At 35.6% G+C, this 12,625-nt stretch overlaps 1 protein-coding gene across 1 annotated transcript; it reads left to right on the top strand.

The window, feature by feature from the left end:
* Window positions 1-6,730: 6,730 nt before the first annotated feature.
* On the top strand, window positions 6,731-9,298 carry LOC126722521 (probable LRR receptor-like serine/threonine-protein kinase At3g47570). Its single transcript, XM_050425676.1, has one exon. It carries the CDS (start codon window positions 6,731-6,733, stop codon window positions 9,296-9,298), a length of 2,568 nt encoding a protein of 855 aa, XP_050281633.1.
* Window positions 9,299-12,625: the final 3,327 nt, after the last annotated feature.

Below are 12,625 nucleotides of genomic sequence, written 5' to 3'. Positions count from 1 at the left end.
GAAAGCAGCATTGGGAGGCAGTCAAGTGGATTCTGAGATATCTGAAGGGTTCATCAGATACATGTCTTTGCTTCACAGGTGCAAGTTTGAAACTGCAGGGTTATGTAGATGCTGATTTTGCTGGTGATATTGATAGTAGAAAGAGTACTACTGGGTTTGTTTTTACTCTGGGTGGTACAGCTATATCATGGGCTTCAAATCTACAGAAGATTGTTACTTTGTCTAGTACAGAAGCTGAGTATGTTGCAGCAACTGAAGCTGGAAAGGAGATGATTTGGCTACATGGTTTCTTAGATGAATTGGGTAAGAAGCAGGAGATGGGCATTCTACACAGTGACAGTCAGAGTGCAATCTTTCTTGCCAAAAATTCGGCTTTTCATTCAAAGTCGAAGCACATACAGACAAAATACCACTTTATCCGTTACCTTGTTGAAGATAAGCTGGTAATGCTTGAGAAGATTTGTGGATCTAAAAACCCGGCAGACATGTTGACTAAGGGTGTCACTATTGAGAAGTTGAAGCTGTGCGCAGCTTTAATTGGTCTTCTAGCTTGAGGACAGGAGGATGAGTTGTAGGGATAAGGGATTGTGTTATGGAGGATTGTTGCTGATGTTTGCAGCTTGTGAGCCCTTAAGGGCTAAGGTGGAGCTGATGGAGGAGTTTGCTAGTGTAGCTTGATCAATTCAAGCCAAGGTGGAGATTTGTTAGTGTGGCTTGAATTTACCACAAGCCCATAAAGCCCAATCCGGCCATAAATTGACCTAATACAAGTTGTATTAGGAATCCCACTCAGCCGACTTTACATAAAGTAATATATATATATATATATATATATATGTACTTAATTATATGCGGCTAGAAAGAAGAGAATTGATTTAAGAAAAATTCCAATTAACCTAGTGAGCAAGCCGCATGAGAGAAAATAGAGAAAAGAGAGGCAGCCAGCTTCTATTCTTATTTTTTCTGTAAAAGAGTGCTAGGGTGTAATTGGGATTTGGGTTTCTTGAGAGTGTTCTTGTGCACTATTGTATTTTCCCTGATAATAGTGAAATCCCTGCAACTCCGTGGACGTAGGCAAATTGCCGAACCACGTAAATATTGTCTTGTGCGTGTGATTGTTTTCTTTGGCGTGTGTTTTCTCTATTTGTTTTGTTTCTCACAGGTTAGGAATTTTTGGTTAAATTCCCTACAGTGAACAGTGACTTATGTACTGTTCACGAGTCCCACAAACTTCATTTTTTAGCAACTTTTTCATTAAAAATGGGTCTTACGGTACTATTCACACATTTAAAAATTATTTTGCTACAGTGTTTTCAGTTTTCAATTTTCAGTTTCAGCAAAATAAGTTCTATCCAAACAGACCCGTAAAGTTAACCAATGCCCACGTTTCGGTCCTTACTATTAATGGTGATATGTTGTTTACTAGTGCAAACTAACCGATCTTGACTCCCAGTCATCCAAACATTAATTCAAGCCATTTCTATTTCTAGTCATCGGTGTAATAATCTGACGGGACCTCAAAGACCTGAACGGGTTGCACCAAGTCTTTGGACATAGAAAACTGCAACTATTTCTGATTCGAAACTCGAAAGACTTCACTTGCAGTAGCTTTCAAAAATAATAATTTTCTCATGTAGGTCCCTAGCTTTATTTATTTATTTTCCGTATTTCCTTAATTGATTATGGAGAATTGGATATGTATGATGCAGCACAGAAAGTTGTAGGAAATTTGTTGGGGGGGGGGGTGGGTGGGGGGAATAAACTTCTTAGAGAGACTCATTGAGTAATCTCTCTATATATAATAATAGGTGAAGCTAAGAAAAACTCAAATTAGAATTTCAAATTAGAATTCCAATTTTGCGTCATGTGTCATAAATTTTTTATTCTTAAAGAGTTTTATTTCTTAATTTTTAAATCAAATGTGGGATCATATCATAAATATTCATCCAAGTAAGTTATTAAGTGTAAAAACTAAATAATCTAGAATAAATGAAACATAAAAAAAAAAAAAAAAAGTGTTTCACAATTTTTTTTTTTTTCAAATGGACAATTTACATTTTTTTACCTAATAATATCTTTACAAAAATTTTTAAAGAGTTAACAAAATATAAAAATGACTATCAATAGTATTAAATTATATATATATATATATATATATATAAATTATATTATGCATCTTATTGTATATCTTTAAGTGTATCCATGCATATGTATGGAGTTACAATCTAGTTAATATAAAATATAGAGACACACTTAACTCAAAAGGTTTAATCTCAATGGTTATAAGCTGAGCTCAACTATGTTATATTAATTACTCATTCTTCTAATCATTATTTGATGTGGGATTTCACTCAAACATGTACACCCAACAATATCCCCTCATGTGTGAGTCTCTACATCTCAGTGGACTTCAAGACCTCTCTATGGGTCATGAGCAAGTCCAATTTGCTCCCTCTAGCCTTATGGGCTTTTTTCTTCATTAACACATCATCCATGGGCATCTCGTACGTCATCCATGGGAACCACGTATCAACCCTGCATGCACATCCATGGGAACTCTGCGCGTCCATGTTGTTGGGCTTTTCTTGGATCTTTTCTGTGGGTCATTTAGGCTTGTTTTGTCCATGTGGAGTAGGGACCTTGAACACCTCACCAACTTTGCCAAACACCACCATAGACTCTAATACTACCTGTTCAGGAGATAAATATCTTAGGCAAGTTCATCAAGTAGTTAATATAACATATAAAGACATACTTAATCCAAAATGCCTAGGCCCAATGGGTATGAGCTCAAGTATGTTATATTAACTACTCATTCTTCTCATTATTATACAATGTGAGACTTCACTCACATGTACACCCAAAAAAATTATGAGAGAAGACAATCAAAGGTGTTTCATAGAAATCAAATTGGATAAAGATTCCGTAGGTGCCTTTATTTCATGCCTAGAACCATTTTGGGAATGGGCAATGCTAATCCAACATAGTGTTATGAGGCACTATCATTTTAAATGGCATGAGAAGTATGGGGAGTGTCAAAAGAATAACAATAATTATTCTTACACAATTATTAATGTACACTCTATACACAAAATATTCATAATTTCATATGCGATGTTCACTATTTTTAAACATATCCACATTTACACGTAAAATGAATGATATGTAAGGAGAATGTATGCTAACAAATGTACTTAGTGCCCACATAATAAATAATGACTACGGTTTTGGCACTAGATCTCAAAAATCTATACCAAGAGAAGTTTTCCAAAGGATAATGCATTTCCAAACCAAAACACAAGGTAGTAAGGCACAAGGTGGTATTACATGCACCGAATGCATGGTAAATTTTTCCAAAAGGCATAGTGCACTAGTACTCCAATCATCACATGGATGTAATAAAGGTTTTAGTATACCACTATTTTGGCAGTCATAAGCTCACAATGTATAATAATCCTTCACACGCCAAGAGCCTTGTGGCTCAATTGGTTGGTAATTTCATTTTCAAAACATCTAAAGTTCAAATCTCCCTCCCTTAAAAGCCTTGTAAGGAAAGAGTAAGTACCAATACTTACTAATATATTGTAAAATATCAGTCCAATAACTAATATTTATTTAAATAATACAACTACATTTTTTTTCTTGATGGTTCGATAGGGTAAAATATTATTTTTGGTTTCTAAACTTTATTAAAAGTTTGTTTTCAGTCTCTAAATTTTAAAAGTTCATTTTTTTTAAAAAAAAACCCTTAAACTATGTAAATCATTTTTAATAGTTTAGATACAAAAGTAGGGATGAAAAATGAAAACTTTTCAATAGTTTAGGGAAAAAATTCAAGTGTTTGGTATAATTTAAGGACTAAAAGAAAAACATTTTCAATAGTTTAGGACTAAAATTGAACTTTTCAATAGTTTTTAGAGAAAAAAAAATGAATTTTTTTAATGTTGAGGGATGAAATAAATTTTTGGTAAAGTTTAAGAACCGAAATAGTATTTTACCCAAAGTTGTAAAAAAAAAAAAACAGTTGCTTTTTTTTATTTTCTCATAATTTTTTTAAAAAAATATATTTAATAAACCAGTGCAATTAGGTTATCCATTGACTCTTTCCTATTAAATTATATTTTTATACTGTTTTCAAAAAAATAAAGTCAAACTATACCTATATATCAAAAAAAAAAAAAAAAAAAAAAACACAAAACTATGATGAATTTGGGCAAGGAAACTAATAAATCATTAACATATGAATTTTATTTTTTAAAATTGTGTATTACAACTCTTAGTTATACAACTACAAACTATTTTAGGCGAAACTACACAATTGGTCCCTGAAGTTTACCCTATGTGCGTAATTAGTCCCTCAAGTTTAAAGCGAGCATAATTAGTCCCTTAAGTTTTAAATCTGAGTTGTATTGGTCCTTTCACTAACTTCTGTTAACGGTGTTACTTACGTGGCTAACTTCACAATGACTTGGCATTTTCTTTAATGATGTGGCATATTTTTAATTAAAAAATTACAAACTAATTGAGAAAAAATATTAACCGGTGTTTACCAAAAAAAAATTCTATATTTTCTACCTACTGTAAAAACCCACAACGAGAGAGAAAGGGAGAGAGGAAAGAAATCAAACCCCAGCCCGCCAGAAATTCCATGCCCTAGCCGCCGCCGATCTGCTTGCCAACTGGGTGTTGTTGCTGTTCTTGGCCGAAGCTGAGCCAGAAGAGCCGGAGCTTGAGCTTGGAGTGAGTGCACCATTGGCCACTGAGCCACGAGTTCTCAAGGGAGAGACTGGTGAGGCCAGATCGAGCACGCGGAAATCGGGCTTGTTCTCGTCGCAACTCAGTGAGTCATGGAACCGAGTGGTTAAGGAGTCAAAGCTGGAAATTTCTTGTATGGGTTTTGCAGAATGCAACATGTCGTACAACCAGTTTGCGAAGAAATGTTTGTAAATTGTAATTGGTGGGTGGGAGAGTTTCGGTTGTTTTAGCAATTGTTTGTGTTAAGAATACAAAGAATGAGTTATGTAATAGCAGAGAGAGTGCGAGGAAGACATAGAAAGAGAGAAAGAGAGATGGGGATCTCGTGATATCAGAAGAGGAAGCAAAGAATGAATGTGAGTGATGCAAAGTTGTGTTCAGAGAGAGAGAGAGAGACTTTAATGGGTATTTGATTTTTTATTTCCTCTGAAAATTTTATCTTTTCATAATTTGCTTGTTTGTTATCAATACTCTATATATAAAATAAATAAATAAAGGAGAGTTTGTCACTTTTTCACTATCCCATTGAAGCAGAGAATGAAGCAACTGTGTGAACAGTGCTTTTGTTGACCACTTATTTTGGTGAGTGGTGAGAACCCAAAAGAACTGAAACCTAAAGAGCAAAACAAGAAGACAGAGCAGCGGCAACAACCTTGATATTGGTTGTGGTTGATAGCTTCAGTGACATTCAGAGTGATCCCCCAAATACTTCCCCAAAAACCTTATCCTCGCTTCTCACGCTGAAATCTCTGCCCTTCTCACCAGACTTCACCTCTGGACTGCCCGCTCTGTTAATTCCATACTAATATCTTTGATTTAATTTAATTCAATTTATTTATTTAATATTTGCTATTTTTTGTTGTGGCTGAGGGATACTGGTTGAAGTATTCATCCATGTCTCCCTATACAGGTTTATTCCTTTTCTTTTACTGGGGTTTGATTTCTTTCCTCTCACCCTTTCTCTCTCGTTGTGGGTTTTTACAGTAGGTAGAAAATATAGAATTTTTTTTTGGTAAACACCGGTTAATATTTTTTCTCAATTAGTTTGTAATTTTTTAATTAAAAATATGCCACATCATTAAAGAAAATGCCAAGTCATTGTGAAGTTAGTCACGTAAGTAACACCGTTAACAGAAGTTAGTGAAAGGACCAATACAACTCAGATTTAAAACTTAAGGGACTAATTGTGCTCGCTTTAAACTTGATGGACTAATTGCGCACATAGGGTAAACTTCAGGGACCAATTTTGTAGTTTTGCCAACTATTTTATAACATTTTTATAAATAATTGTTGTAAATTTTTTTTAATGGTTCTTATTTAGACCTACTAGCTCCAATTGAGATAACTTTTTCACTTCTCGATGCTCATCCACCACTACAAAAAAACGCGGGCCATAGGACAATTTTTTTTGGGTAGTGCACTTACAGGCTATTGACGTTACTGACCCACTCAATAGTCAATACCCACTACTGACCCACTACTGGCCTGACCATTGACCATTACATGCTTTGATTATAATTCGATTCTCTAAGTCCATCTAGTCTGGGTCGGCACTACATGCAGAAAGTCTTCTTCGATCCTAAGTATCCTTAACCTTCTTATAAATGTGCTTTTCCTAGAGCGCTAATTAGCAAAATCAAACCCTCTGTTTTGTTTCGAAAAAACAACACCCACTCGTTAACACACACTTTTACCAACTTCTTCTTCAACCATATTGCATATGGGTCTTTCCCACTGGAGTTCACCTCCACCGTCCTCGTCTTTTTGCATTCATGTTTTTATGCTTCTCTGATGTTGTGGTTTGTTAGTCACCTCTATGGCTGGCGGGAATAATGAGACGGATTGCTTGGCATTGCTTGAATTCAAAGCCAAGATCACTCATGACCCTTTCGGTGTTATGACATCTTGGAATCACAGCATCCACTTTTGCCGATGAAAAGGAGTTACTTGTGGTTGCCGACATCAAAGAGTTATCATGTTGGACCTGCGATCTCTGAAATTGATAGGTTCCATATCACCCCATGTTGGAAATTTAAGTTTTTTGAGGAATCTATCCCTTGGAAATAACAACTTTCATAATGAAATCCCTCCAGAAATTGGCCATTTACACAGATTGAAATCCTTAGAGTTGGAAAATAATACACTTAGTGGCAAAATTCCAAGCAATTTATCCAGTTGCACCAACCTCAAAGGCCTTTATTTTTCTCACAACCTTCTCACTGGAGAAATCCCTGCAACGCTTGGCGCCTTGTCAAAGCTCTCATTTTTTGCTATTCGCAACAATAATTTGACAGGAAGTATCCCACCTTTTTTGGGAAACTTATCGTTACTAGAAAAGTTTTCCGTAAATTTTAATAACTTAGGTGGGAGTATCCCAAAATCTTTTGGCCAATTGACCAAGCTTAAAATGTTTGATGTGAGTTCAAATAGGTTGTCCGGTACAATTCTTCCCTTAATCTTCAATCTGTCTTCATTAGAAATAATTGATGTAGGATTCAACTACCAAATCCAAGGGCATCTTCCGTCGGACATAGGTATCACACTAACTAATATTCGATTTTTTTCCACTGCCTACAATCAATTTACTGGAGCTATCCCTGTTTCAATCTCTAATGCTACAAATCTAGATACACTTCAACTGAATGATAATAAGTTAAGTGGAAAAGTTCCTTCTTTAGAGAAACTAAATAGAATTCTTTTTTTGGTCATCACCAATAATAGTCTTGGTAATGGAGGGGAAAATGACCTGTGCTTTCTTTGTTCTTTAACAAATGCCACCAACCTGAGCATATTGAATGTAAATTCCAATAACTTTGGGGGAGAGTTACCCAAGTGCACAGGCAATTTCTCAGCTACTCTTTACAGCTTGCTTTTAGATAATAATAAAATATCTAGAGAAATTCCTATTGAAATAGGAAATTTGATAAGTTTGGAGAGTCTAGAAATGTGGATGAACAAATTATCTGGTAATATTCCCTTTGAAATTGGAAAGCTTCAAAAATTACAATATTTGGATTTATATCATAATAATTTCTTTGGAAATATTCCATCTTCTTTTGGAAATTTAACTATTGTGACAAACTTGTATTTGGAAGAGAATAATCTTCAAGGTAGTATCCCTTTAAGTCTAAGCAAGTGCAGAAATTTGGTAGAGTTGTTTCTTAATAACAACAATCTTAGTGGTTTGATATCCCCACAAGTCATTGGTCTTTCATTCTCACCAATTCTTCTGGGTTTGTCTAGCAACCGATTTACTGTTGTCCTTCCAATGGAAATAGGAAATTTCAAAAATCTAGAATATTTGAATATTTCTGAAAACATGTTGTTTGGTGAAATTCCCGCAAGCCTTGGAAGTTGTGTAATGCTAGAATATCTGGGCATGGGAAGAAACCTCTTCCAAAGGACAATTTCTCAATCTTTGGAATTTTTAAACGGTCTTCAATATCTAGATCTTTCTAATAATAATTTTTCTGGCCAAATTCCAAAATTTTTGGAGGGCTTTGTCTACTTGCAATTTTTGAATTTCTCTTTCAACCATTTTGAGGGTGGGGTACCAACAAAAGGAGTTTTCAAGAACACGAGTGCAACTTTCATTAATGGAAATGATAAGCTTTGTGGGGGCATATCTAAGTTTCAGCTTCCTAAATGCGAATACGAAAAATCCAAGAAGTGGAAGTTGACACTTTCCTTGAAGTTAATAATCTCTATATTTTCTGGGCTTCTTGGAGTAACCTTGGTTTTGTTAGTTCTATTGCTTCGTTCTTTAATAAAGAAAAGAAAAGATACCGCCTCTAGTGACTCAGGAAATTTTCTTTTGAATCTATCTTACCAAAATCTCCTAAATGTGACCGATGGGTTCTCTTCTACCAATTTAATTGGTGTGGGTGGTTTTGGATTTGTGTATAAAGGAATTCTTAATCAAGGTAGACATACAGTTGCTGTTAAGGTGTTTAACCTTTTGCGTCATGGAGCTTCCAAAAGTTTCATAGTTGAATGTGAGGCTCTACGAAATATTAGACATCGAAATCTTGTAAAGGTACTTACATCATGTTCTGGTATTGACTATCAAGGTCAAGATTTTAAAGATTTGGTATACAAGTTCATGGCAAATGGAAACCTAGATGAATGGCTACATCCAACTTCAAGAATAGATGAGGGTCTTGAGGAACCAAGGAATTTGAGTCTTCTTCAAAGAGTGAATATTTCCATTGATGTTGCTAATGCCTTGAATTATCTTCATCATCATTGCCAAACGCCAATCGTTCACTGTGATCTCAAGCCTAGCAATGTTCTTCTTGATGATGAAATGATTGGACACGTAGGTGATTTTGGCTTGGCAAGATTTATTTTTGATGCTACCCAAGATTGTTCTATTGATCAACCAAGCTCTATTGGAATAAGAGGAACAATTGGTTATACACCTCCAGGTGAATATCTTTATCATTTCTTAATTTTAATTGTCTCTTCCCAGTTCCCAGTGATTAATACTATAGTTTCAAGCATGAAAGATGGTTTTTTAAGGATGATTATAGTTAGGAGATAGATGTGTTGTAACAAAATGTTCCATTTCTCTTTATCCATTTTTTTTTTTTTAATTTTAAGTTACATCTCATTGAAAAATATCATTTAAGATTTGTACGATTATTACACCCCCCCCCCCCCCTTTCCCACAAATTATTGGATGAAAGCATACTCATATTACAATGTATATAATGTGCAAGTGTAGAATATGGTATGGGAAATAAAGTGTCAACATACGGTGATATTTATTGTTATGGTATATTATTGTTAGGGATGTTCACTGGAAAAAGGCCAACTGAAAACACTCTCCAAGATAACTTAAACCTTCATGAATTTGTTAAAACAGATTTGCCAGAACAAATAATTCACATTATTGATCCTATTCTCCTCCGAGAAAGAGAGGATGAGGAGACAGTGATGAATGAAACTCACAATGAGGGTCGAATAGGAAGTACCAAAATTCAAGAATGCTTGATTTTGATACTTAAAATTGGGGTTGCCTGTTCCATGGAATTTCCTAGAGAAAGGATGAGCATCAGTTCTGTTATAGTTGAGCTGCATTCAATTCGGCAAGAACTTATTGGACGGAATTAGTATCACAAACAAAGATTTCAAGATACAGGTAAGTTTTGTTAGTCTTTCGTAAGTGTTATTATTTGGTAACACGTGCTTCCACACCATCTATATGGCTATTCCAAATGTTTTAAGAGGGGGACAGGGTATTATATAGAAATCATAAAGCCACATACCTCTATGTTAGTACTTGTTAACCTAAACTGAAAAGACATTAGTACCATTGTTGCGGTTTCCTCTCGCTAATGCGTTTAAAGTTATCCTAGTTTGAGTTCTCTTATGGATTATTGCAGGTGTCTTTTGAGGGGAACCCCTCACATAGAAGACAGATATTGGTTCAAGAAAGCGAATAGATGTTCTGATGCTTTGGCTGCTTTGTGTAGAATAAAAGTTGGGGATATCGATTTTTTTTTTTTTTCTTTTCTATTAAGAGTTATGACTCTTGTTGATTTTAATAATTTGGGGGACATTAGTCTTCCCCTTGTATCTTCTGTTTAGTACCACTTGATATTGTAAAGGTCATTCTGCTATATTTACCTTGTTCCTTCAATTTAGTACCTCTTGAAATTTGAAAACGTCATTCTGCTATATATTTTTAATAGAAAAGTAGTAATCGTATTAATTAAACTAATTCACTTGGCCTTCAAACCGACCTGTTCCCCCCCAGTAACTTCAACTTCTTGTGTATTCATAGGTTCCTAAGTCTTAATAAGATTATGATGTTATCATCGAAAACACCGCGTCGAGCTTGATTCCCAACCCAATATATCAAAACCTATATGGCCTACAAGATCAATCAAAAAACATGCACTAATTTCTTGATCTCTGCCGCCATTTCATGCCTCAGTTGCTTCTATTTGTAACATACAATACTATCATCAAATTCCAATTATTTCATCCAATACTCACATGCACGTAAAAGTAAAACGAATAATTTTTTATGGTGTGTTTGGACTTTGGATGACATGATTTGGGCATTTAGATTTAAATTTGGATTTGGGTGATTAAAATCCAAATAATTTGTTTGGAAAGTTTAATAAAGGTCAAGGATTTAGATTTGACAAATTTACCAAGAATTTTAAACTTTTAAAATGCTTGGATTTGAAATTGATGGTTTTTAGACTCCTTAAAACACAATTGATTTAACCTAGGTAATTAGTCAAGTTGTTACTTAGTCCAATTTAACACATCTAGGTTATCACAATCACAAAGATCATATCATACAAAACAGCGGAAAGATAAATAACACAAGATATGATCACTCAGGAAACCAAACCGGTAAAAACCTGGGGAGGATTTGACCTAGCTATCCTCAAGGTAAACTTGAATCCACTATCTTAAAATAATCGAAGTTCATACAATAAGACTTACAAGCCCCCACGCTCGACTTCTTATTGCTACCAACCAGTAGAACTTACTGACACGACCACGTGTAAACTCCGAATCCACGGACTCCTTCTTTCTTGGATTCACCACCAGATACAAGCACACCCGCTTGTATTTTCTTTAAGCTTCAATGGCAGCAACCGAGTTGATCATCAAGGTGTAGATAAATCTTCTCCTTGAAAACCCTAAGTTTGTATAAAGGAAAGCTCCTCTAGATCTCACAAGAGATTTATACAAACCGCAATATGAGCAACACTAAAACGTGGCTAGGGTTTGCCTTTTATACTTAGGACAAATTAGAAAACCCTAAAACGTTTTAAACAACTAGGGCTGAGTTGGAAATCTGCAGAAAAAAACATTCTGTCCGAGCTTCGATCGATCGAGCCTAAGCTTCAATCAATCGAGCCAGGTCGAAATGCATAAATCTTTTCTACATTAGCTCAATTCCAACTTTACATAGATACACAACTTTGAGCAAGACTAAAACACTTCTAAACACATTGTTTTGATTAGGGGTGTCCACAGGTCGGTCCGGGTCGGGTTTGTGCCCAACCTGAGACCGACCCGATAGAATCGAGTTGAGAAAATCCTGACCCGCTGCCGACCGGCGAGGGAGTCGGATCGGTGCGATCGATTTTGCGCCGGAAACACGGTCGGTTCGGTTTGAACCGTCCACAGTGCAAATCCAGCCAAATAGTTGATTTCAGGCGAAGAAACGCCAAATCCGACGGAGATCTAATCGGATCTGGTGAGATCTCGCTAGATCCAGTGATATTTCACTAGATTTGGACAAAATATCACTAGATCTACTTGATAAGTCGCCGAAATATGAAAGTTTGTTGTCGGAATCTGGAAAATTGAGGCCAGAATCTGGAAAATATCGCCGGAATCTGGAAACTTCTGCCGGAATCTAGAAATTTTTTGATGGAAATCTTAGTACATCGGTCGGATCGGTTTTTTTCGGGTTTTGGGGAGGAAAACCGAGACCAACCCGCCGGAGTCGGTTTTTGGAACAAATGACCCGCCACCGACCGGTGACTTGATCGGGTCGGCCGGTTTTCGGGTTGGATCCGGTCAGAATCTTCGGGTGGGCCGGGTCGTCGGATTGGACGGACAGTCCTAATTTTGATCATGGTTTGCCAACAATACACATTAAAGTTCTAAATACACAAATACCCAAGTCTTTAGAACCTAACAGAAATAATTCCTAAAATCAATGGATTTGAAATCCCTTGATTTCAAATCCATTAATTTCAAATTCAAATCCAAATCCAAATCCAAATCCAAATTCAAGTTCCCAAACGCAACCTTAGATTTTTTGATAGAAATTCAAACCCCTATTGCTTTGTTTGGAAATTGAGAATATGTAAGGAAAACAAAAAAAGGTTTG

This window comes from Quercus robur, chromosome 4 (assembly GCF_932294415.1).
Source record: "Quercus robur chromosome 4, dhQueRobu3.1, whole genome shotgun sequence".
NCBI classification, from domain to species: domain Eukaryota; kingdom Viridiplantae; phylum Streptophyta; class Magnoliopsida; order Fagales; family Fagaceae; genus Quercus; species Quercus robur.
The sequence above is the reverse complement of the archived record's forward strand: the minus strand, read 5'-3'. Positions and strand labels throughout refer to the sequence as shown.